This window comes from Papaver somniferum, chromosome 3 (assembly GCF_003573695.1).
Source record: "Papaver somniferum cultivar HN1 chromosome 3, ASM357369v1, whole genome shotgun sequence".
In the NCBI taxonomy this organism is placed as follows: domain Eukaryota; kingdom Viridiplantae; phylum Streptophyta; class Magnoliopsida; order Ranunculales; family Papaveraceae; genus Papaver; species Papaver somniferum.
In genome coordinates this window covers 200,000,576-200,025,198 of record NC_039360.1, presented here as the reverse complement: position 1 = coordinate 200,025,198, position 24,623 = coordinate 200,000,576, and the positions used below count along the sequence as shown (strand labels likewise).

The 24,623-nt window shown below is 40.5% G+C and overlaps 1 protein-coding gene across 1 annotated transcript; it reads right to left on the bottom strand.

The window, feature by feature from the left end:
* Positions 1-12,779: 12,779 nt before the first annotated feature.
* Positions 12,780-21,768, bottom strand: LOC113360520. The gene is made up of 3 exons (XM_026604025.1): positions 20,664-21,768; positions 20,112-20,564; positions 12,780-12,880 (listed from the first exon to the last, which is right to left on the bottom strand). The coding sequence occupies exons 1-3, from the start codon at positions 21,766-21,768 to the stop codon at positions 12,780-12,782; spliced, it is 1,659 nt and encodes a 552-aa protein (XP_026459810.1).
* Between the last annotated feature and the right edge of the window lie 2,855 nt (positions 21,769-24,623).

Below are 24,623 nucleotides of genomic sequence, written 5' to 3'. Positions count from 1 at the left end.
AGTTGCCACAAGTCTATCAGTTTGGTGGCAAACTTGGAGGGCTGAGATTGCATCTCAGGAGGAAGGATAACCGTCGATTATGACTACCTTCCGTAGCCATTGACGCCTTTAATGCGTGCCAGCGGCATTGCGGCATGGATGGCACTGTTCGTGCATGCCATTGGCAGCGGTGGCGCCTGACGTAGCCATGGCCACTGAAATTTTGGCACGTTGGTGTGGAAATCTTGCCTAAATTAGGGTTTGGCTTGTCGAAACCCTAATTAGTATATATGGCATGTCGCATGTGGTGAGTGGCCATGTTTGGAGCGTTTGGCATGTGTGACTGGTATGCGCGTTTGGCATGTGCGCGTTTGGCGTGTTCGGCATGCCGTTTGGCATGTTGGCGCGTTTTTGGGAAGCCAGTCGGCTTTGCGGCCATCTGGCGCGGTTTCTTTCTTTTCAACACTGTGTCGAGTTTAAAGCAATCTGATTGGTTAATGTAAGAGGGCCGGCCAGGCATGGGCGTGGCTACACTTTTGTGTGAGTGTGGAGGGTTTAGAGCGACCTGATTGGTCGATGGGAAGTGGGGCTGGCAAGCTAGGGCGTGGCCACACTTCCAATGCGCTGTGGCGGATTTAATCGCCTAGTTTGGCTAAGCATAGTTTTTCGACCAATTGGGTCTAGTGTATTGCGCAGGGCGTGAAACCCTGATTTTGCAAATTATTCGGGTTTATGAGTTTTTTGTGAGTTAGCACAATAATTGGCTGGATTTTGTATGCTGCCACAAAAATCCTTATCTACAGAATGCAGTGTGCTTTCCATCTGAGCATTTCGTGTGATGGCCTTAACTTTGGTATTTGGAGGTTCATGCTACTCCGCTTTGAGTGAACATAAATCCGTCATGACATACCGATATTAAGGGTTCTACCGGGGAACATAGCACAGGAAAGTACTAAATGAATCTTGAATTGGCGAGTTGCCAAAATTTACAGAGTGTTTGAGATGGTTGCTACATTCGCCAGTCTGGATAATATTTCATGTAAATATATTGAATGGCTCAATAAATATGCCGGTGGAGAGATTAGCATTCACGGCACCGTTTCCTCACAAAGTGACGTCACATTAGATGCGAGGTTTTACGATTTTAACCCTAAGCTAAAAACCACCATCAACATTAAGTCTCCTACTTAGCACGTAACAGTGGCATTGTTGCGGGGTAAGCATGAGATGGTGACCGACGAGAGTAAAACCGAAAGAGAAAGACGTGGAGATATTTCCAAGGAAATTCAACTAACTTTTGGTGGAAGGCATGAGGAATCTGTGATCCTTGTGTTGGTGGCTTTTGCATAAATTCGTCTTGGCCATGGGATGTTGGCACCAGTGCAGCATCTTTGGCTACTGGTTGAGGAATGGTTCATGGCACTGCTGGCTAGGTCATTGGTTAGGACGCTGTTGGAGTTGGCTTGGGTTGCAGATGGCACTTGTCAGGAACGGAAAGGTTGGCGCTGAGAAGGATGCAAGTTGTTGGTGCTGGCTAGGGCGTGGATCCGTTGGCGTTGCTGGCTTGGCTGGCTTGGCTTGGATTGGCTTGGCCATGAAGCCGTTGGCGCTGCTGGCTTGGATTGGGCGTGAAGCTGTTGGCATTGCTCAGGACGCGCGCTTGGGATGGAAAGATGGCGCGGGATAAGTAATAGAACGGTAGGGACGGCTGCTGACTTGGATGCCAAACCCTAATTATCCCGTACAAGCAAATATCTAATCCAGCTGGTATCACGCGTTTGAAGCCTTAATTCAAGGATGGTAAAAGGGTTTTCCTTCCCAGGCTTCATCAATCCTCTGAATATAAGAGGTGATCTTGAACACTTCGTTCATACAGATCATCGCAAAATCGTGTCCACCCTCTTCGCAAGTACTATCTTGTATTTCTTCTCCTAGTTCCCATTTTGTCTTCTTCATCATGTAGGTTGCCGGTGCAGACATGGTAATTTTTTTTTTTTTAGCATATAATTGGATCTTCCAGTGACGATCGTACCTCTGACTCTTCGGAGAGAAATTTTGAAGGCGACAAAACCCAGTTTTCTTCTCATGAGGAGGCATTAGACAGAATTGATTCTCTGTTCCGTGAGGCTGACGAGATTATACAAGGCATGTCTCTCGCCCATCTATGCAGAGTGCGGACGTGTATTCAAATTATCATGGCTTCGATGGATATGGAGGAAAAGTGGAGACATGATGAAGCATTTGAGCGTGTTGGGAGATCTCAGAATAATGAAGTTTCTCTACAACCCAGTGTTAGGGCTGGACGATTCGCCTCTCGGTTGAAACGGCGGAAGACTGAGTCCATGAAACTTTTAGGTGAGATCCAGTTTAATTACCCTGTCCATGATGGCATCGTAATCCTTGACTTTGATGCGGACGAACCGGGACATCCTTAAGAAGCTGCTGGAAAAGCTCCTGAGGAAGATGTCGACAGGGTTTGCGAAACTGGAGCAGCTTCTAGAGTGGACGCCGAAACTGCTGTCAGGGACGTTGAAGCGACTGCCGAGGATGCCGTCGAGGCGGAGGAAACATATGTTGGAGCCATTGGAGAAGTCATGGAAACATACGCTGGGATTGTTGTTGAAACAAACACCGGACAGGATGTGGAAGCTTCAACTGCCGAAGCGGCTTCTGGATGGTATGCTGAGGTCGCTGCTGTTGAGGCGGCTTCTGGATGGGATGCTGAAGTTGCTGCTGCTGAGGCGGTTTCTGGATGAGATGCTGAAGTTGCTGCTGCCGGCGAGGCGGCGTCTGGATGGAACGTTTGCTTCCAGAGAGGGTGCTGGGAAAATTGCTTGAAAAAGCTCTGATGGAGGCGTTATTGATCCAGGCGTCTGCCATTGACGACCAATTTTTTTCACTTTTTCTATTTCTTCCTGGCGTGTAGCCGCTTCTGATATTTCAAAGATTTACTTTCACTTTCTTGTTTTCATGGCGGAGTTAGGGATTCGCCAAGTAACATTCTGTTGTTCCGCTCTTATGGTTTCACATCTCTGAATGAATTAATAAAAACTTCATACTGAAAAGATCCAAAAACCCTTTATGCGAAAATAAGTCGCTCGACCCTCCCGGCCATCCAGTAGACGGATAGAACCCGTACACAAATAATATGGATGAAATTTGCCACAGATACTAGCCGGCCTGCTGCTTTCGTAGCCAATGCCTCCGAACGCTGACATCACCCATAGTAACTCAAAACATGGGAAATAACAACAATGGTTAAAGGTTCGACCGAACTGTTTCTTGGCTCTCCCTTGTAGCATCATCGTTGTCACACATCCCAAAAACCAGAGGAGCGTTAAGTGAGATTTGAAGACGGATATTTTTGAAGAAGATATTTGTTCTGCCGCCTGATGATCATCTTCCTTGCATATTACCTTCTTCAGTATTTTTGAATAGATTTTTTTTTTGTGGTGGTTTGGTTTCTTTGGCTTTCAATAGACGGGTAATGACTCTGTGAGAGTTTGGGTTTAATTGATATTTTTCCTTTAAGATGGTTTGGGAAAACCTTTTAAGGAAAGACGTTCTTTAATTGAAATTGAAAACTCTACTCATGAATGCAAACAGTGCAATCATTTTAGAGAAGTTACAAATATTGCATGAAAAGGAAAAATGCCGAAGGAAATGCTGAAAGGGGAACGCTGGAGGTGAAGGTAGCACAAAGTTTTAGGTATCGAAGGGTTTGAGCCATCGTGAATGAATCGTCACACCTTCCAATTTGTCGGCATTGATGAGCTTGCAGTAACCACCCAAGATAACATCTGCCACCAGATATGGCTCATCTTCCTTTTCTTTAGGCGGACCTGGTCGAGTGGCTATCTTCACTGTTATGTTTCCAACTTGAAACGAGGTCGTATTGACTACTACATCTCCAATTCGAAACGGGTTTGAGCGTCGTGCAACCACTTAATTTTTGAACTCGTCATCTTTGACTGTGACAGCTTCCAAATTTTTGACAAAGCACTTGAAAGGCTCAACGTCCCATTCACATCTCCTAATGATGCCTGGGTTGATAATCGGACCGAGTCCCCTTGCCTGACCGAGAGGAGGGGTAAATGGGTGCATAAAGGGTTGTTTAACCAGACTTACTTGGTTTCAGAATCTGCGGATGAACGTCGACGGGCTTTCTCCAGGCAATTGAGTTACATTGGTAAGTTGTTGATGCGGCTACATGTAATCTTCAAAGTTGGACGGATTGTTGGAAATTATTTCGGGTATCAACATCGGCAGAGGGGATACTCTTAACTTCGCTTTGTTGTCGTGTACCCATGCGCGCCCCAGAATCATGTCGTAATTTGAGAGTTCTTTGACAATGTGGAATTTGCCATGTGTTAGAGTGTCTCCCACCTTGATTTCAAGGTTGATATAGCCATATGCGTCCATCGCCTATCCTTCCAGGTTTTTGACCATGGTTGGGGAATGGGTAGCCTCCTGCTTCGAAACTCCCGCAGCTCTCAGAATTTTGATGGTAAAGATTTTGAAGTCAGAGGCCGCGTCGATTAATGTGTTGTCGAGCTCAGCGTACCTCAGATAAACCATGGTCAGCAGTCCCCAGTTGTATTTTCTAGCACCGCTTCCCGAGAGAGTTTGGGGTTCTGGCGTGGTTTCTTCAGTAGGAAAGAGTCGCTTGCCCGATACGACACGATTAAGGGCTGTAAAGATATCTTGACGCTGTGTCTTAGAGAGATAGAGAATTTCGCACACATGTTGCATCGTTGATTGCATAGTTTCGTGTACAGTGTCCCTAGAGACCATGCAAATCCTGACTAGAAGTGGATCTCTGTGAACTCTTTCATTGTCCAGTCGAAGCTCCCCTGCTTCTATCCTTTCTTTGAAGATATGCTTTAGCTTATTGCAATCACTGGTCGGGTGGTGGAAAAATCTATGGTAGCGACAATATTTAGGGTTTGCCATTTCCGCTTCGGTTGGTGGGCGCCTGGTAGGAGGTAGCCTGATGGCATCGTCTTGGATCCACGCTTCCAAGAGTTCAATCACTTCCTCGATTGGGAACGGGAAATCCAAGACATTTTCTCCAGCTTCTTGATGTCGCATGGGAGCTTTAGCGATGGTATTCCGTGGCGGAACTTCCTGTCGTGTTGGCGCTGCGCGCTTGGATTGCTATTCTGCAGCTGGAGCCTTCCTTTTTCCTCCTTTGTCTACCACGTTCATAGAGGAGGGACCAGTGTTGTATTTCTTATTGATGAGGCGTCTATTTCCTCGGGTTTCGCGTGTGTCCTTGCCTCTGGTTAGCCTGGTTCTTTCCAACGACGCTGGTGCTATTGTGGCCGACCGTTTCGCAGCTTCATGAAGTTCAGAGAATGTCTGGAATCGCAGATTTTCTAGTAAGGTGCGGTAGATGAGAATTATGCCATTGATGCAAGAATCCACTAATTGTTGTTTGGTCACACTTGGGTCATGACAATCCAGTGCTTGAATTTTGAATCTTTTGACAAAATCATTCGGATGTTTGTTGTTTCGTTGGAACATCCATCCTAGATCTGAGAAGGTAATTTGCTCAGACACAAAGAAGTACTTCTTGTAGAAAGCCGTAACCATATCAGACCAGTTGGAGATGCTGCCTGGTGTAATGCTATTGTACCATGTGTATGCTCTTCCAGTAAGTGATTTCGAAAATTCCCTCAAACGGAGAACATGATTGTATTCGTGCTCTCCCTGGGACTCCAAGAATAGAGAAACATTTTCACGCGCATTACTGGTGACGTCATACAAAGAGAATTAAGGGGAGGAGTACCCCATTGGAAGAGGGATTCTTTGTACTTCCGGAGGATACGGGGGTTGATGCTGATGCATGTACATGGAATCACTTTTGTCCCGGTTTAGGAGAAGTCGTTCCAAATCTTCTCGCATGACAAAATTGGACGGTTGATATCTCTTTGCTGGAGTTCCTCGGCGAGTCTTTTCGTCTACAAAGGTGTGCCCTGTTGATGTGCTGGCGCCAGGGGTATTGGAGATGTTCCTCGTTGGCTCTGGATGGCGTGATTCTTGTGTAGACGTTCTGTTAGTGTCTTGAGAAAAACAAGTACCTCCTTCTGTGTTGAGGCCATGTCCGTTTGGGATCTAGCAAGAACCTCCTGTTGACGGAGTAGCTGTGGCTCTGGTGACGGTTGGAGGTGTCATACTTGACGAAACAGTGGGAGCAGCAGCAGCGGCTCTGGCTCTAGTGATTGGAGGTGTAACACCCGACGGAGCATTTTTCACGGAAGAGGCTCTGGCTCCGGTAATCGAAGGCGTAACGCCTGAAGGAACATTCTCCATGTTGTTGGTGTTGACAGGTGGCGTATTAACACCACTAGAAGGAACATTAACACCGGGAATAATTTCAGCGCCAGTGTTCTCAGGGTTTGTTTCTGATCCGGACCTGAGTTCTACCATCTTGAGATCGGGGTTGAAAGATAGAATCGGGAATTGAGAAATTGATATTGTAACCGAGAGATTAATATCCCACTGTGGTCACCAATTGTTTACGGGTGAAAACCGTTTCTGCTGATTTTGGTAATTTTGGGTGTGTGGATGAGAAACGAGTCTAAACCCTAAACAATGTACTGCACGGGAGTACTTTTGATTCGAGAGATCAATCTGTACAATCCTGGCCTAAACCAATAAATGTCCGTTCCAGGCTTGCTTCGGACACAAAGTGAAGGAGAAGGGTTGGTCTTAGGGAGGGACGCGAAGAAAGTGTTGAGACCAGAATAGTTGATTCTGGAAGTGTGGGTGTTTCATGACTTGTATCAGAAAGTTGAACTGGCTAGCTGGATGAAAAGCTATCATATGATTTCTGGATGTTGTATTTTTCTCCTAACCAAAACTTGTTGTTTGGTGGAAATAGGTGAGACCTATTTATATAAGTCGCAACAAAACGTACCCTGGTCTCGTAGGAAGTGGAAATGATTGAGTAGTAAAAGAAGGGAGTAACGAGTAACGCCTGGAATTTATGTTTCCATAAAGAAGGATACGTTTATACCATTACTTATTGCCATTACTAACCGCCCCGCTTTATGACACTTTCCTGTAACGGGCTTATTGCACGCCGCACGCTGTAAACCGCCAGTTTGTGACATGTTTTGATGTCTCGAGTATTTTTGTGGAAAACATGTAGCACTTTTCTACGTGTGGCATTAGAGGTTTGCCGCAGGTAAATAGCATGTGATGCTATTAGGCTCGTCTTGGATGGCCGCCTAAAACTTTCCACGAGCTTGCCGGCTCGGTGGCGAACTTCGGTGGCCGAGATCGCATTTTATGAATAAGGGTAGTCGTTGATTGTGGCTACCTTGTGTTGGCGCCTGAAAATGGCGTAGTGGCGTTTTGGTGTACGCCAGTGGCATTGCGGCATGGCTCGTGCATGCCAGTGGCACAGTGGTGCAAGTGGCGCCTGGCGTAGCCATGGCCTCTGGATTTAGGCGGCCGGTCGCCTAAAGGTTGCCACAAGTCCATCAGTTCGGTGGAAAACTTGGATGGCTGAGATTGCATCTCAGGAGGAAGGGTATTCGTCGATGCGAATACCTTTTGTAGGCAGTGGCGCCTTTAACGCGCATTGGCAATGTTGCGGCATGGCTCACATGGTTTGTGCATGTCATTGGCACAGTTGCGTAAGTCGCATGGCGGCATGGCAAAATTTGGGATTTGGTGCCGTGACCAAATTAGGGTTTGGCACTGTGGCCGAAATTAGGGTTTAGCACCGTGGCCAAATTGGGATTTAGGTGCCGTGGCCAAAGTTTTGGCGGCATAGCTGGCATGGCTCGTGTATGCTAGTGGCGCAGTGGTGCAAGTGGCGCCTGGCGTAGGTATGGCCGCTGAATTTAGGCGGTTGGTTGCCTAAAAGTTGCCACAAGTCTATTAGTTTGGTGGCAAACTTGGAGGGCTGAGATTGCATCTCAGGAGGAAGGATAGCCGTCGATTATGACTACCTTCCGTAGGAAGTGGCGCCTTTAATGTGTGCCAGCGACATTGCGGCATGGCCGACACGGTGGCCCCTGGCGTATCCATGACCACTGAAATTTTGGCACGTTGGTGTGAAAATGTTGCCTAAATTAGGGTTTGGCTTGTCGAAACCCTAATTAGTATATATGGCATGTCGCATGTTGTTGATAGACACATTTTTGTGTCTAAGTTGTCCTCAATTTTCTATATTGTTGGTACTCAATTTCGTATTTATTATGATGTTTTATGTGTTTGTAGGTATTTTTGGGAAATAAACATTTTTGGAAATTTCGGCTCTAAAAGTTGCTCTGGGCACCCCCGGAGGACATTTGCTAAGCGGATTCCAAGTTTGGATAATATGCACCCTCATTCCCAGCACCCCGACTATGTTTAGCCCAAATTCATCTTTAGCACCCATCTTCCTCGTTTTAAATTCTGAAAATTGGCGGGAAAATGGAAGTAAAAAAACTGGCATATTAGGGTTGCGATTTTGAAGGCATTTTAGAGAGAATCAACGGTTGAAACTCTTTGGGATGACGTGATTGGGATTACCAGGCTTGGTAAAGGTCTTTGGTTCGATTGAATTTGGCTAGATAATCCGAGAGAAGAAAAACATGGCAGCACGTCAACGGGAGAAGTGTTTCACGGGATTTCGTGTGGTTGCAGTGAATATTAATATTTCTACAACGTTTCTGGAACGTGTGGTGGTATGTTTGGAGTGTGTTAGCCTACATGCAGCGCAAGAAGTAGATAAAGAAGGAAATAATCATGTAAAACGGAAAGATTTTATTCCCGAGTAATGAGAAGAATTAGAGACTTTACTGCGAGATTTCTTGTTCCTGTTTGCTACATAAAGAGTCATCTGAGGTCAGAGAAGGGGGAGGAGAGAATTGAGACAGTTTTGAGCATTACAAAGCCGAGAAAACCAGAGTTGCAGAGACGAGTTTTCTGCTGGTGTAGTGAAGAACACGAAGAACTTTAGACCCAATATAAATGTCGTTTATCAACAGTGACAACGACAACCTACCGAGGGTCGCAGCGCTACGGTATCATTCTGTAATAGTATCACTTGTAACAATTATAAGTGTTACGAATCTCTGTTTTCATACATTTTCATCCTTGTAAGCACATTTTGAGCAATAAAATCATACTTTGAGCGTGTTTCCATCATAATGAGCTAGACCCAATCCTTGGGGCGACGGAAGAAGCCATCTTTCCAATGAAAAAGTGGTAATTCTTAATTATTTAATTTGTGCAATTTTTATTTATGATTATTTGCCTAGATTGAAAATAGATTTTATGATTTTTGTTAAACAATTGTATTTTTTTTTGATGGAACATGCTTAGCCTAGGGTTTTGATGTCTCATAGTTTGGATTAACATTTCTTGTTTCTAAAAATCTACTTTGCAATAGTTGAGAATCAATTTGAACATGTGAAATTGCATGATTATAATTAGTATCACTTCGGTAAATAGCGGAATCCTAGCCCCAGTCTCTCCATAATTCTCACAACACTTTTACGAGTTTGTTATTTTTATTTATAAAAATAAAGTCTAAAAAAGCTGCTTTCACAAGTCTTGAAAGAACCATTACTTACCACTTCTACAACCACTGTAAAAATACCATCAATTTTTGGCGCCGCCGACGCGGACTTGTCTTTAGGCTAGAGTTTTTAGATTTATTTTTTAGGTTTTTGTTCTTATTTTATTTGTTCTTCTTTACGTTTTTGGGTTTTTGTCTTTGTATTACAGATCTTGGAATTTGGAGCAAAATAAAAATTTGCCAAAACTTTTGGTGAATAGTTTAAGATTTGGAGTCAAAGACAAAGCGAAAGAGCGAAAGAAAAGAAAAAAAAAAGAGAGAATTTTATTTTATTAGATTGTATTAGGAATCTTTTATTTTTGTAATTTTATTTTTCTTTTGCACTTTATTTTTGGACTTTGGACCCTCGGACTTTATTTTATTTTTAAACATTACAGAATGGTAGTATATTAAATATTAAACTGTTTGCAGAGAAGGATGGCGATTACGATATCGCCTCGGCCCCTCTCGTTCGTACATGACATAGGAGTCGTGGCCCGAGTCGACTACAACGGTTCATCCCCCGTCTGGTACGGGAGGTAAGTTTGTCGAAACACTCGCGAATCCCCTGTCAGTGAGTGATCGGTTGTCAATCGACAAATATAATTTCACTTCCTTACTCAACTACAATAATGTAGAAAGTGGTAGGAAAGAGTTCGTATCCACAGGGAGGCCTTTGTTGTTATGCAATTTTCGGTTTCTAAGATAACCAAGGGGGCTTTTTGTTTTAGCAAATCAAATAAAATAAAGTAAAGCAAAGTAAATAGTTGGAATAATCAATAAGGAGAAGATATTGGTCATTGGATAGTATCATTCACAAGCATGTATTTTTCATCATTGAATAGAATTGATAATTTAATTTCTTATTTATTAAAAGTCCTAGAATACCTTGATCGCAAGAGCATCCCGCTAATTCCTTATTTTCATCACAACCACATTAAAAGATGCATATGTGAATTCTTCCTAGAAAGCAACCCAAAGTGTAAAAGCACAATTAAGTTTAACTCCCTAAAAGCTTTAAGATTTATGGAATAAGACTAATCAAAGCAAACAAACGTGTAAGAGCACTAATTTGTTTTAACCAAGGTTATGATTCATATGTGACTAGTAGGATCTATCACTACAAGCACTAACCACAATTATGCTACTTAAAATCAGGGACAAACAACTTTTACGTATTGAAAACCCTAATATAGTTCTAGAGATGAAAGCAAATCGGATTGATTCCGGACTCAACCAATCAAACAATCAATCCTAAAACACTATAAACCATGAATCATAAACAATAAAGTTGAGACAAAACTAATCCATAGAATCAAATAACATGCATTGAGAAATCAACTTTTATACCATAACCAACAAGTGTATTTAGTTACTCATAATAATGGAGTTCATCATCATCATGATCAATAAAATAATAAAGAAGATGAAAGCAAAGCAAACCCTAGAAGTAGTTTTCTCCAAAGCTCCAAAAAGAATAATAAAACGTGATCTCCTAAAAGTTGTAAGAGTCTTTCTTTTATATCCCTTTGCTTCCCAAAATTAGGTCTAATCTTCAAAGTCCATTGGTTGAAAATCCACCAAGCCCATATGTGAGAAAAACCCATGTAGAAATCTTGCCGAAAATATCTCACCGGAAAACTGGTAAAGTGGACGGAACTTGACCGGGAAAGTCGCCGGCAAGTAGCTCAGGTGACCGGCAAAGTCCACCGGTCAAACATGTCAGATCCTCGAGTCAACTCAGTCAAAGTGACTGAGTCAGGGGGGAGTCATAGTTGGGTCCAAACCGATTCAGCTAACTGACTGGTGTAAGTTCTGGCCAAGGCCATTGCACAGGCCAAATCTAATCTGCAATCATTGCGCTTCATCTCTGCTGCTCCATCTTCCAGTTCTTTGGTGCATACTTATTTCAGCTCCACCTGCAATTGCTAACCACTGCCAATTCCATCTCCCAACTGGAATTGCACTTTCACCTGCAACTCATCTTCCTTGCATCACCATCTTCTCTCAGTTTCATTATCTCAGTCCATGACCAACTGCAGCACCAGTTCCATCTGAGTTGCAACAACATCCTCAACTGCGACGCAACATTCTCTACCTGCAATATCTCAGCTAACCAAAGAGTCACCAACATTCCTTCAATGCACCACCATTACTCAACCTGCAGTTCCATTCTATTGACTCTTCTCTACCAGCACAATTCATGACAACCCTGCCTCATAATCACTACAAAATTGCAGCTGTGACATGCCTGCAAATCCATCTCCTCATCTCAGCTGTACCTGCTATATCCTGGCAACAATTCACTCCATTTCTGCAACCACACATTCACTGACAGTATCACCTTGTAGTAGCTCAACAAACCATGATAACTCATTATAGTGGAAACACTTTGCACATATCATAACCTGTAAAAGCCTAGGCATACATCTACGCGAATCCAAGTCTTCCTTGTACTGCATTTCAGCTTACCACCAATTTCATTCTCCGTCTCCAACATCACCTGCACCTGGTACATCTCTCAACTTCAGTATTAACTTCTTGTTCACCACAACAGCTGCTCAACTCAATCACCGCACCTTCATCTCAGCTGAAACATAATACATCCTACCTGAACTGCAAACCTAAGCATTCATCTAAATCATTATGTGGTTTCAACTTCATTCTTTACCTGGTCCATTGCAGTAGCATCATAAAGTACAGCTCCAATATCCATGGGAAGCAACCACCACAACCACTCCAGTGCCTGCAATCGACTGTCATCATACCAAACAACATTTATCCTCCAAGCTACATCTAACACCATGACATTCCCTGGAAACTACACACACAAACTGCAACTGCAACATGCCTTCATCTCTTGTAAGAAGCGTACAATCTCAGCTTCCATCTCAACTGCTTCTACCAGCTCAACTCTGCTGTAATGCAACTTCATAATCCCATTATCAGGTCTAACCCCATGAACACCATCATCATCTCAGACCCATCTGTATCGATCCATGGCAGCATCATCTTCCTTCAAATTCGAGCTTCATTTCCAGCACAAACCCCACTCCATCTCAGATAATTATCACCAACTGCAACAACTGTTAAAACTAACATTTCTTCCATTTGTTCACTACCTCATATTCATGACCACCAACAAAAACCAATTACACCCCTACAGTTCATTATCAACAGCTGCAGTTCATGCCTGCAACTCCACTGAAACCAGCACCACCACCAATTTCTCTTATTCAAGCTAGTCAAACACCACCAGCTGAGCACCACTATTAGTCTTGTCACCACCAGATTCTACTTCATTGTAGCCTTGTTCTTCATCTCTTTCTTCCCCTGACCTAACTAATCACCAGGACAAAAAATATCAACCATCTGAATCATTTCAAACCCTAATTTGTAAATCAACAGAAAACCCCTCTCTGAGATCTTAAATTTCACACCTAGACATTCACAAATTCGAGATATGTTTCAAAGTTTCAAACCCATCTTTCTTCCAGTGATTAAACCCTAACTCTGTGTTTCTCCATGTTCTTCTCTTCCGACGAAATCACTTAGCAGAAAACCACCACGATAGCTCTCAATCAATCATATCTTCGATCTGATTCTCTCAGCAGTAACAACTTCTTCTCAATCTCTCTGAGTTTATTATCACCACCAACAACATCATATCTCTCGGTTTCAGACTGAATAATGAGAAGAATTACAACTTCTCTGAATTCTAAATTTGTGTAGGAGGTGGAATTGATATTGACACCCGGTACATTAGGATAAGGGACACCCAGTTCATCTATGGCCTGTCAGTTTCACAGAACTGACTTCCTATACTCTTCCTTGCTCAGTTGTCAGTTGCGGGGAACTGACCGTTCGTTCTTCGCCTACTTTGCGCAACCTTAGTCCGCTCCAAGTATAACTCGCCAGTGAATTGACTTTGTTTCCTTTACGCTCCAAATGGACGTTTTCTCCTTCTTTTGCTCCAAACGACTCCAAAATACCTAATAACTCAAATTCAAAATAAGATACATAATTTACAAGAAAAATAGCAAAGAAAGCATAAATACTAGATATAAAATTAGGTGTTTTAGACACCTATCAGTGACTTACTGTATTCCTTCGTTTGCATATATGCTGAGGATTTGAAAACTGCTGCTTTAATTTCCTAGTAAAGGGCAAGGACTGGCCATACAAGATAAGGGTTCAGATTTCATCACCGTTCCCTTCTTGACTGTCTTTAGAAATTTCAGCTTTGAAAACTTTACAATTAGTGAAGAAAGTACTCATAGTCCTTTGGTAGTACCAGAAATGGCAACTTTGAAATCTTTATATAGGTATTTAGAAAGGTTCAATGACTTAATATCTCAATGTCCTCATCATGGTTTAGAGATGGTTAGGTTAGTTCAGATCCTCTACGAGGGTTTAGATTGTTCAACAACAACCATGGTTGAGTCCTTATGCACAGGTGGGTTTGAGAATAAAACTGTTGATGAGGCGATGACATTTTTGAATGAAATCGCCGATATGACCCAACAATGGGAAAATAGTGGGGAACCCCAGAAAACAATTCTTCTAAGTAGAGGAAATGTCAATAGGGTAGAAGGATCTTATGAGTCAGATGCTAAAATAGCAGCCATAGCCAAAAGGTTAGAAGCCTTAGAATTAGGTCATTCTAGTGGTAATAGTGGTAGAATAGAGTCTTTTTGGGAAAGCCATACTGTTGAGGAGCAATCCAATGCTCTTTATAACAACACTAGATTCGATAACCGTCAGAAGTTTGTCCCATATTCAGAAACCTATAACCCTGGATGAAGAAACCATCCCAACCTTTCTTGGTCTAAGGGCCGGAATCAAAGTCAGTCTAGTAACTCTCAGGTTCCCCCAGGTTTTGGCTATACTAAGAATCCTTCAGCTCCGGCACAATTTCAGAAGCCTTCGGATAAGAAGATTATGAGTTTAGAAGAGTCTCTTGCTTTGTTAACTCGTAACACTGTGCAGTTTCAGCAATCTGTTGCTCAAGGTTTAGAAGAAAATAATAGAATAGATCAGGCTAACTCTCAGGCTATTTCCGAGTTGAAAACCCAGGTTAGTCAGACAAATGAGTCTTTAATAGAAAGAGGTAAGTTTCCTAGTCAAACTCAAACCAACCCTACAGGAATTAATGAAATAGGTGAAAGACCATCCGATCATGTTAATGCAATAACAACCCTTAGGAGCGGTAAAACGGTAGACAATAAGGTAGCCATGCCTAGTGGACATACTGTAGTTCCACCTTCTACTTCCGAAGAGGAGCCCATAGCTGAGGAAACTGAAACAATTTCTAAGGAGACCCAAGAAATTACTGATAGGACTACCTATGTGCCTAGAGCCCCATATCCACATTTGTCAGCCCCAACAAAGAAGGAGTCGACTTTCAACGAGATAATGGAAACATTTAAGCAGGTGAACATCAACATTCCATTATTAGAAGCAATTAGGCAGATGCCCTCTTATGCCAAGTTCCTTAAAGATCTTTGTACACGAAAGCGTAAGCTGAATGTCCATAAGAAAGCCTTTTTAGCTGGTCAAGTAAGTTCAATTCTTCTGAACCAAACACCTCCTAAGTGTAAGGACCCTGGATACCCCACCATATCTTGTGTGATTGGTAATCATGTAGTTGATAAGGCATTGCTTGACTTAGGATCTAGTGTTAACTTACTCCCATACCATGTGTATACCCAGCTAGGACTTGGTAAGTTTACACCGACCAAAATGACACTTCAATTAGCTGATAGGTCTGTCAAAGTACCTCGTGTGTCATAAAAGATGTTCTTATTGAGGTTGATATGTTCATTTACCCAGTGGATTTTGTTGTTCTAGATACCCAGCCTGTTCAGGACCCAAGTGCTCAAATACCGGTGATTTTGGGTCGCCCATTCTTAGCCACATCTAATGCTGTCATCAATTGTAGAACCGGACTTATGAACATATCTTTTGGTAATATGACTACTGAGATAAATGTATTTAATGTTATTAAGTCTTCTGAGATAGATGATTTAGAAATGGTGAACATGATTAGCACTCTAGTTCCTGATCCTTTAGCCTGCATTATGTTTGATAATCCATTATTTGATGAACCTTTTCAGTGCTTCGAAGGATGTAACCATGGAGAACACCTTAGTTGATGAGCCTATGCTAGAGATTTTCTTTGATAATCCATTATATGAGGATGTTGTTCGTTTAGATGAACAGTCCCCAAAAGAAGCTAGTATATGTGCTAACTTTATGGAACCTAGAACCTATCCCCATAGATTTTGGTCCATTTGAGGATATTGTTCACCCTAAGTTTAGGGGTAATGATGACTCTAGTGATAGTCATGTATCCCTAATTGAAGTCCCTAACTTGGGACTCGAGCTTTGTGCGTCTAAGATACTACTTGAGTTTCTTCAAACTCTGCGACCCGATCCTCCAGATACTGTCCATGAAGAAACCCAATTCTTAGAGACATGTCATTCGGTTGAACCTGTTTTCCTAGACACTTATATAGAGCCCAAAGAGACACCCCAGATAAATCTAGTTGCCTTGATGAAAGCCCTAGATCAAGTTATGCTCCGTCAGCTCATTTTTTTAATCCAAGATGGTAGTCTTTATTTTATGTCTGCTCTATTTGGTTCTGAGGACCCGCAACTATTTCGGCTATCGGTATATGACTTTGGAAGGTGACAATCCTTTTTGAGGTATTTTATGTCCAGCTAAAGACTTTAAATTTAGCATTTTCTGGGAGGCACCCACGCTCATGCTTACAGTAATATCCTTCCTTATTTATTTTTCCATCCAGCAAGTGGTAACAGTTTCTCCTTGTTCATGCTTTTAATTTCATCTTTATAACATTGAGGACAATGTTAGATTTAAGTTTGGGGGTGGGGAAGAAACTTTTTGTTAGCTTTTAGTTGCAATAAATAAACTCCAGAGCCTAGAAATTTATGCTTATTAAGGTTGGCACTAACCAATCTAAGTGGATGGGAACATCTTGGTTATAGGAGTTGAGGAACCAATCTGATTAGATGGAAACATATAAAGAGTCTATTCATAAAAGCACAGAGCTCAGGTATTAGAATTAAAAAAAACATGGTAGTTTCACCATATCTCGTTGAATCCTAATATTTCTATTTTTATTTTTTAAGTGATTTTGTGGGGCACACGATTCAAGTTGTTACCATTGCTAGGGTGAAATAGAGTGATTGAGATACCAAAAAAAAAGACCGGACCATCAGACCAACTGGAATAAATTCAATAAAGTCGACCATTGGTGCCCTTGTATATGCCAGTTGTGTTGACCTAGAGTTAGGTTTATCGACCACTGGTCCCCTTGTATATGCCAGTGTATTGATATTAGTCAGACCGGTATCTCATTCCATTAGGATAGGTTCATTTTGGCAGAGGCCTTCAGACAGATATGGGAAACACCGTTCACTTTAAACCATCTATTTTTCTCTTTATCCATCTTCTTAACCTTTCCATGTGATTGGTTGACTCCGGTTATGATGTCCAGAAACTATCTGGGTAGAGCTCTGTCACTTATATATGAATTTTAGTATGCTGAGTGCAAACTCGTGTACAACAATTGGAATTTTGCATCAGGGTACTTCCTCCTGTAGTCAATGAGAGTATGCCAACCAAGGAGATTCTTTAGTGCCTTCCAAGGTTCTGCGTAGATAACTAGGGTCTGGAGTAAAGGTTTTGCGGGTACACCTCTGGTAAACCCTCCCGAGATTAACTCGGTCACTAGGGCCACCTAGTGAGTTAGGATTTTTTTTCTAGATTAGATTTGCTCGAGGACTAGCAAATAATAAGTTTGGGGGTATTTGATAGACATATTTTTGTGTCTAAGTTGTCCTCAATTTTCTATATTGTTGGTATTCAATTTCGTACTTATTATGGTGTTTTATGTGTTTGTAGGTATTTTTGGGAAATAAACATTTTTGGAAATTTCGGCTCAAAAAGTTGCTCGGGCACCCCCGGAGGAAATTTGCTAAGAGGACTCCAATTTTGGATAAGAGGCACCCTCATTCTCAGCACCCCGGCTATGTTTAGCCCAAAGTCATCTTTAGCACCGATCTTCCTCGTTTTAAATTCTGAAAATTGGCGGGAAAATGGAAGTAAAAAAAACTGTCAGACTAGGGTTGCGATTTTGAAGGCATTTTAGAGAGACAACGGCTGAAACTCTTTGGGATGACGTGATTGGGCTTACCAGGCTTGGTAAATGCCTTTGGTTCGATTGAATTTGGCTACATAATCCGAGAGAAGAAAAACAGGGCAGCATGTCAACGGGAGAAGTGTTTCACGGGATTTCGTGTGGTTGTAGTGAATATGAATATTTCTATAGCGTTTCTGGAAGGTGTGGTGGTATGTTTGGAGTGTGTTAGCCTACATGCAGCGCAAGAAGTAGATAAAGAAGGAAATAATCCCGTAAAAACGGAAAGATTTTATTCCCGAGTAATGAGAAGAATTAGAGACTTTACTGCGAGATTTCTTGTTCCTGTTTGCTACATAAAGAGTCTTCTGAGGTCAGAGAAAGGGGAGGAGATAATTGGGACAGTTTTGAGCATTACAAAGCCGAGAAAACCAGAGTTGCAGAGATGAGTTTTCTGCTGGTGTAGTGAAGAACACGAAGAACTTTAGACCCAATATAATTGTCGTTTATCAACAGTGACAACGAAAATATACCGAGGGAACACGAAGAACTTTATGATTTTTGTTAAAAAATTGTATTTTCTTTTGATGGAACATGCTTAGCCTAGGGTTTTGATGTCTCATGCTTTGGATTAACATTTGTTTTTTCTAAAAATCTACTTTTGCAATAGTTGAGAATTAATTTGAACATGTGAAATTGCATGATTATAATTAGTAATACTTCAGAATTGGTAAATAGCGGAATCCTAGCCCCAGTTTCTCCATAATCCTCACAACACTTTTTATTCGAGTTTGTTATTTTATTTATAAAAATTAAGTCTAAAAAAACTGCTTTCACAAATCTTGAACGAACCATTACTTACCACTTCTACAACCACTGTAAAAATACCATCAATTTTTGGCGCCGCCGACGCGGACTTGTCCTTAGGCTAGAGTTTTTAAATTTATTTTTTAGGTTTTTGTTCTTATTTTATTTTTTCTTCTTTACGTTTTTGGGTTTTTGTCTTTGTATTACAGATCTTGGAATTTGGAGCAAAAAAAAAATTTGCCAAAACTTTTGGTGAATACTTTAAGATTTGGAGTCAAAGACAAAGCGAAAGAGCGAAAGAAAAGAAAAGGAAAAAAAGTGAGAGAATTTTATTTTATTAGATTGTATTAGGAATCTTTTATTTTTGTAATTTTCTTTTTCTTTTGCACTTTATTTTTGGACTTTCCTTTGGACTTTGGACACTCGGACCTTATTTTATTTTTAAACCCTACGGAAGGGTAGTATATTAAATATTGAACTGTTTGCAGAGAAGGACGACGATTACGATATCGCCTCGGCCCCTCGGGATCATACATGACATAGGAGTCGTGGCCGAGTCGACTACAACAGTTCATCCCCCGTCTGATACGGGAGGTAAGTTTGTCGAAACACTCGCGAATCCCCTGTCAGCGAGTTATTGTATTCTTTCGTTTGCATATATGCTGAGAATTTGAAAACTGCTGCTTTAATTTCCTAGTAAAGGGCAAGGACTGTCCATACAAGATAAGGATTCGGATTTCATCATCATTCCCTTCTTTCCCGCCTTGGGAAAACGAAACCAAACGCGAACCTAAGCCTAAAATTTGACTAGAACGAGACCTATAGAGTAACGAGCTTAATAGGAAAGTCATTCGAAAAATATTGGTTACTCTTTTAAGCATGTTTCAAAGTTCATGATTGTTTCTGTGAGTTGAATACGCCGCCTTGTAACTCCGGTGAGGCCTTGGGTATCAAAGCTCCACTGAGCTTCCCTCGTCTCGATTCAACTTACTTTAACTCGGATTGATTCCAGAGGGGTTTGCTTAAATTTTAACGAATTCCCTTTCGAAGGATTAAAAGATGGTCTAGAAACAATCTAAGTGGAGCCATCATGCTTTTTGTTTGCTAGAAATCAATAGGTTTGCTGTGGTGGAGTCAGCCTTGTTTGTGTTTGCATAGAACTTCCCTTCCTTTTAGGATTTATTTCTTTTTCTTTTGTTTTTCTAGTGTATGCCCGAGGTTATTAGAGAGCGGTCTTGGAAAAGAAACACTCTAGGTCGTTTGATTAGTGATAAACCTAGTAGTTCTTCTTGTGAAGGCAAGGAGCTCGAAGACTCTTCTTTTGAGAGCCCCGTCTTTGGAAATTTCAGTTTTGAAAACTTGACAATTAGTGAAGAAAGTACTCCTAGTCCTTTGGTAGTGCCAGAAATTGCAACTTTGAAAGCAATATGAAACTTCCTCCTTTTCATGGTATCATCAGATGGCACTACTCTCCTAACTATTTTTCATACATTACTAGAAACACTAGGGTGCACACTACTGTGCCATACTTTTTTGGTCCACTGTAATGTAGGAAATTTCATTCTAATTACTTCACAAGCAGAAGCCACAGAAAAAAATACCTGTAGAGGAGCCACACCAAATTCTTCTGTCACTTGTGTTGTCAGCAACAAGCAATTCATTTGCACCAAAAAATTGTGAAAACTCAGGAGGCACAATCCATTCACCATTGGTTAAGAGTTCAGCTACCTTCATATTGGGATTAGTCTGCATAAGAAGATTTCCTGGGAATATTTCACAAAGAGGTCTGTCTTTTATCCATGTATCTTGCCAAACTGAGATTTGTTGGCCATCACTTACTAGCCATCTTGTATTGTGCTCTACTTCATTTATAATCATTTTTATACTAGGCCAAATGGAGGATTTCTTGTAGTAAGTTATCCACTCTCCTCTGATGTTCTTAAATTTTGCTTGAAATAATTTTTCCCACTCTTCTTCACCATTGAGAATCTTCCAGTAGAGCTTCATTAAAAGAGCTTTATTGATAACTTCAAGTTTTCTAATGTCCAAACCACCTTCTGATAATGGAGATCAAGTCTTATCCCATTTTAATGTAACTGCTTTTCTCACATTATGATCTCCAGACCATAGAAAGTTCCTTATTATTCTCTCACATTCTTTTAACACTCTTGCAGGCCATTTATAAACAGACATATTGTAAATTGGGATGCTGCTTAAGACAAATTTCACAAGAATCAATCTTTCTTGGAATGATAATAATTGTCCCTTCCAGCCTGCTAGTTTATCTTGAAGATATTCTACACATTCCCAAACATGAGTATATTTGATGCTCCCAGGAACTAGAGTTACTCCCAAATACTTGTCAGGGAAGGAAACTAGAGAAATGTTGCATTCTGCATCTACATGCAATTTTCTGTTTTCACTTTCCCCCCCAATAAAACACTTGCTCTTTGTTAAACTGATATTTTGTCCAGATGATCTTTGATACTCATTCAGTTTCTGCATCAGCCTTCTTACATTTATTTTATCACAATTGCAAAAAATGAATATATCATCAGTAAAAAAGATGTGTGTTGGTTGCACTCTATTTCTGTTGACCATTGGAGTCAATGTCTTATTTAAAACCATTGAGATCAATTGTCTGCTGAGTACATCCTCTGCTATGACAAATAATAATGGTGATAATGTGTCACCCTGCCTGAGTCCTCTACTCACACCAAAATAACCAGCAGGCCCACCATTAATCGACACAGAAATTTTAGCAGACTTGAGCAAAATATGTATCCATTTAACAAAATTAACTGAGAATCCAAATGCCTTCATATCTTGAAATAAGAACTCCCATTTAAGAGAGTCATATGCTTGTGTTATGTCTAGCTTTAGCCCAAAATTGCCTCCTCTTCTTTTAATATCAAGTTCATTCACCATTTCAGAAGCAAGTACAATATGCTCTTGTATATTCCTTTCTTTTATAAAAGCTCCTTGTTGATGAGAGATTAATTTATCCATTATCAAACTCAGTCTGGAGGTAATAACTTTTGTAATCACCTTAAATCTAAAATTCATAAGACCAGTTGGTCCATATTGATTTGCTCTCTTAACATTTTTAACTTTAGGAAGAAGCATTAAGAAATTGGAATTCATACCAGTAGGGATGAAGCCTTTTGACCAACAACATTGAATGGATTTGATAAAATCTTCACCAATTATATTCCATGCACATTTGTAAAACCATCCACTAAACCCATCAGGGTCCATTTCAAATACTGCTTTCTTTATTTCTTCAGCTGATGGTGTTGATTCAAGAATCTTGTTGTCTTATTAATTCACTTCTTGAGGAACAACACTAAAAATATTTTCTACAATCCGAGTCTCCTGAAATTTAAATTTTTCTTCAAAATAAGACACCAAAATGTTAGAAATTCCTTGTTGACTAGTTATGAGAGAACCTTCACTATTTTCTAGTTCAACAATAGAGTTTTGAGCTTCTCTGATCCTCAGGTTTACATGAATTTTTTTTGAATTTGAATCCCCTTCTTTCATCCATGTTACTCTTGACTTTTGTTTCACCATTTAATTGTTTTGATGAAGTAAAATTTCTTGTTCTCCTCTAGCAGTTACCAATTTATCTAATAATGTTATATCTGCTGGATTTCTATCTGAGACCAAAGCAGCTTGCAAGACTTTATCTTCAACTTTTTTGAGCTTCTTTTTAATATCCCCAAACACATTCCAATTCCAGTCATTTATCACCTTTTTCAACCCTTTGAATTTATGAAAGAAAATAAAACTAGGATTGCCATTTACCTGATTTTGCCAATAATCTTTCACTAATTTCAGAAATCCTTCATGCTCCAACCAAACTTTAAAAGCTCTGAATGGTACATTTAATGGTTTAGGAATTAAGGCATTTGCTCCATAAAGAACATCATGATCATAAATCCCTCTCACACCAACTTTATAACCCCAACTAGGATGTAACTCCAACCATTTCATATTATAGAATGCTCTATCCAAATTGCATACAATTCTTTTAGTTCCAGCTCTGTTGTTGCACCAAGAAAACTCTAAACCAGTTTTGGGGGCTTGGATAAGTCCACAACTATGAATACAACTATTGAATTCCAGCATTGATATTTTTAGTGGACTTCTACCACCTTTCTTTTCCTCAACACTCAAGACTGCATTAAAATCACCAATGACCAACCATGGCTTATCTTGATTATTAAGTTCCAGCATCTTGTCCCACAAAAATCTCCTATCTACATTAAGAGAAGTAGCATGAACACCAGTAATTAAAGAACCACCTACCTCCACTGTTATTTCTTGTTTAGTATTTGAAACTAGAATTGGATCAGATATTAAAGAACTCCGTAGTAACCAAATATTTCCTTTACCAGTATCAGAAGAATTATGAATAACCAAATGCCTCATTCCAGATAATCTTAACTTTTTAATAGTATCATTTCTCACACTAATTTTTGGTTCAGCTAACCAAAATAATGAAGGCCCAAAATTAGAAACTAAACTTCTAACTTTATCAGTGGCTTTTGTTCTTCTTAAGCCCCTGATATTCCAGTATATAATATTCATTGAGAAGTATGAGATTGATGTTGGACATACACCAAACTAGGCATTTTCAGGATCACACTGCTCGGTATCGGGCCCTAGGTCATACATTCCACTATATTTGATGTTGGAAAAAGCAGAATTTCTTGACCTATTAAATATATAGTATCGAGAAATATATTATGAGTAATCATATACCGAACAATGCATGTTTAAGTTTACACTACTCGGTATTGACATTCTACATACATTCATTCTGATCTTCCAGATATTGAGCAAAACATATCTTTTGGTACATTCCACAGATTTAGGTTCTCGAGGTAGATATTATGAGTAATCATATACCGAATGATGCATGTTTAGGTTCACACTACTCGATATTGTTGACTTTTAGGTTCACACTGCTCGATGCCTCCATCATACATTCTGTTCTACCAGATATGGGACAAAACATATCTTTTCCTATATTCCTAGATTAGAGTCTCGAGACATGTATTGTGAGTAGTCATAGACGCATCGATGCATGTTTAGGTTCACATTGCTTGGTATTGAACTCCGTAATACATCCTGATCTACCATGATATGGGACAAAGAAGATCTTTGGTACATTCGTAGATTTAGAGTCATCAGGAAGATATTATGAGTAATCATAGACGCGAGGAAGCATGCCTAGGTCACAGTATTCAGTATTGAACTCCGTCCTACATTCCGAAGTTTCCAAATATTGGACAAAGCCCTAATCTTTTGGTACATTTGTAGATATTTTTAGTCCAGGATAGATATTACGAGTAATAATTAACGCGAAGAGGCATGTTTTGGTCCACACTGCTCGGATTGACCTCCATCATACATTGCGATATACTAGATATAAAAAAGCAGATATTTTGGTAAAATGTTATATTTAGAGTCTCGAGGTAGATATTATGAGTAATCATTGATGGAAAGATGCATGTTTAGTTTCACACTGCTCGATAGTGACATTTGACATATATTCCAATCTTCCAGATAGATATTGAGAAAAACATATCTTTTGGTACATTCCCATATTTAGAGTCTCGAAGTTGATATTATGAGTAAACATTGATGGATCGATGCATGTTTAGTTTCTTTTCCTAGATTCCCAGATTTAGAGTCCCTGGATAGGTATTGTGAGTAGTCATAAAGGCGGGGCGACGCATGTTTCAGTTCACACTACTAGGTATCGACCACAACTCCGATCTACCAGATATGAGACAAAACAAATCTTTTAGTATATTTCCATACTCAGGGTCTCGAGATAGATATTATGAGTAATCATAGACGCGACGATGTATGTTTAGGTTCACACTGCTCGATATTGACCACCATCATACATTCCGATCTACCAGATATGGGACAAAACGTATCTTTTGGTACACTCCCAGATTTAAAGTCTCGAGATAGATATTATGAGTAATCATATACGCGAAGATGCATGTCTAGGTTCACGGTACTCAGTATTGGCATTCAATATACATTATGCTCTTCCAGATATTGGACAAAGCCCTAATCCTTTAGTACATTGA

Bases quoted from the DNA above. Each gene is read 5' to 3' on its own strand.
- LOC113360520 (XM_026604025.1), bottom strand. From the start codon at position 21,768: ATGGACCCTGATGGGTTTAGTGGATGGTTTTACAAATGTGCATGGAAT. The intron at 20,565-20,663 runs GTGAGAGAATAA...CATTATCAGAAG, and splicing joins TGCAAGAGTGTTAAAAGAAT to GTGGTTTGGACATTAGAAAA. The intron at 12,881-20,111 runs GTATTTTTTTCT...CCTGGTGATTAG, and splicing joins TTGGTGTGGCTCCTCTACAG to TTAGGTCAGGGGAAGAAAGA.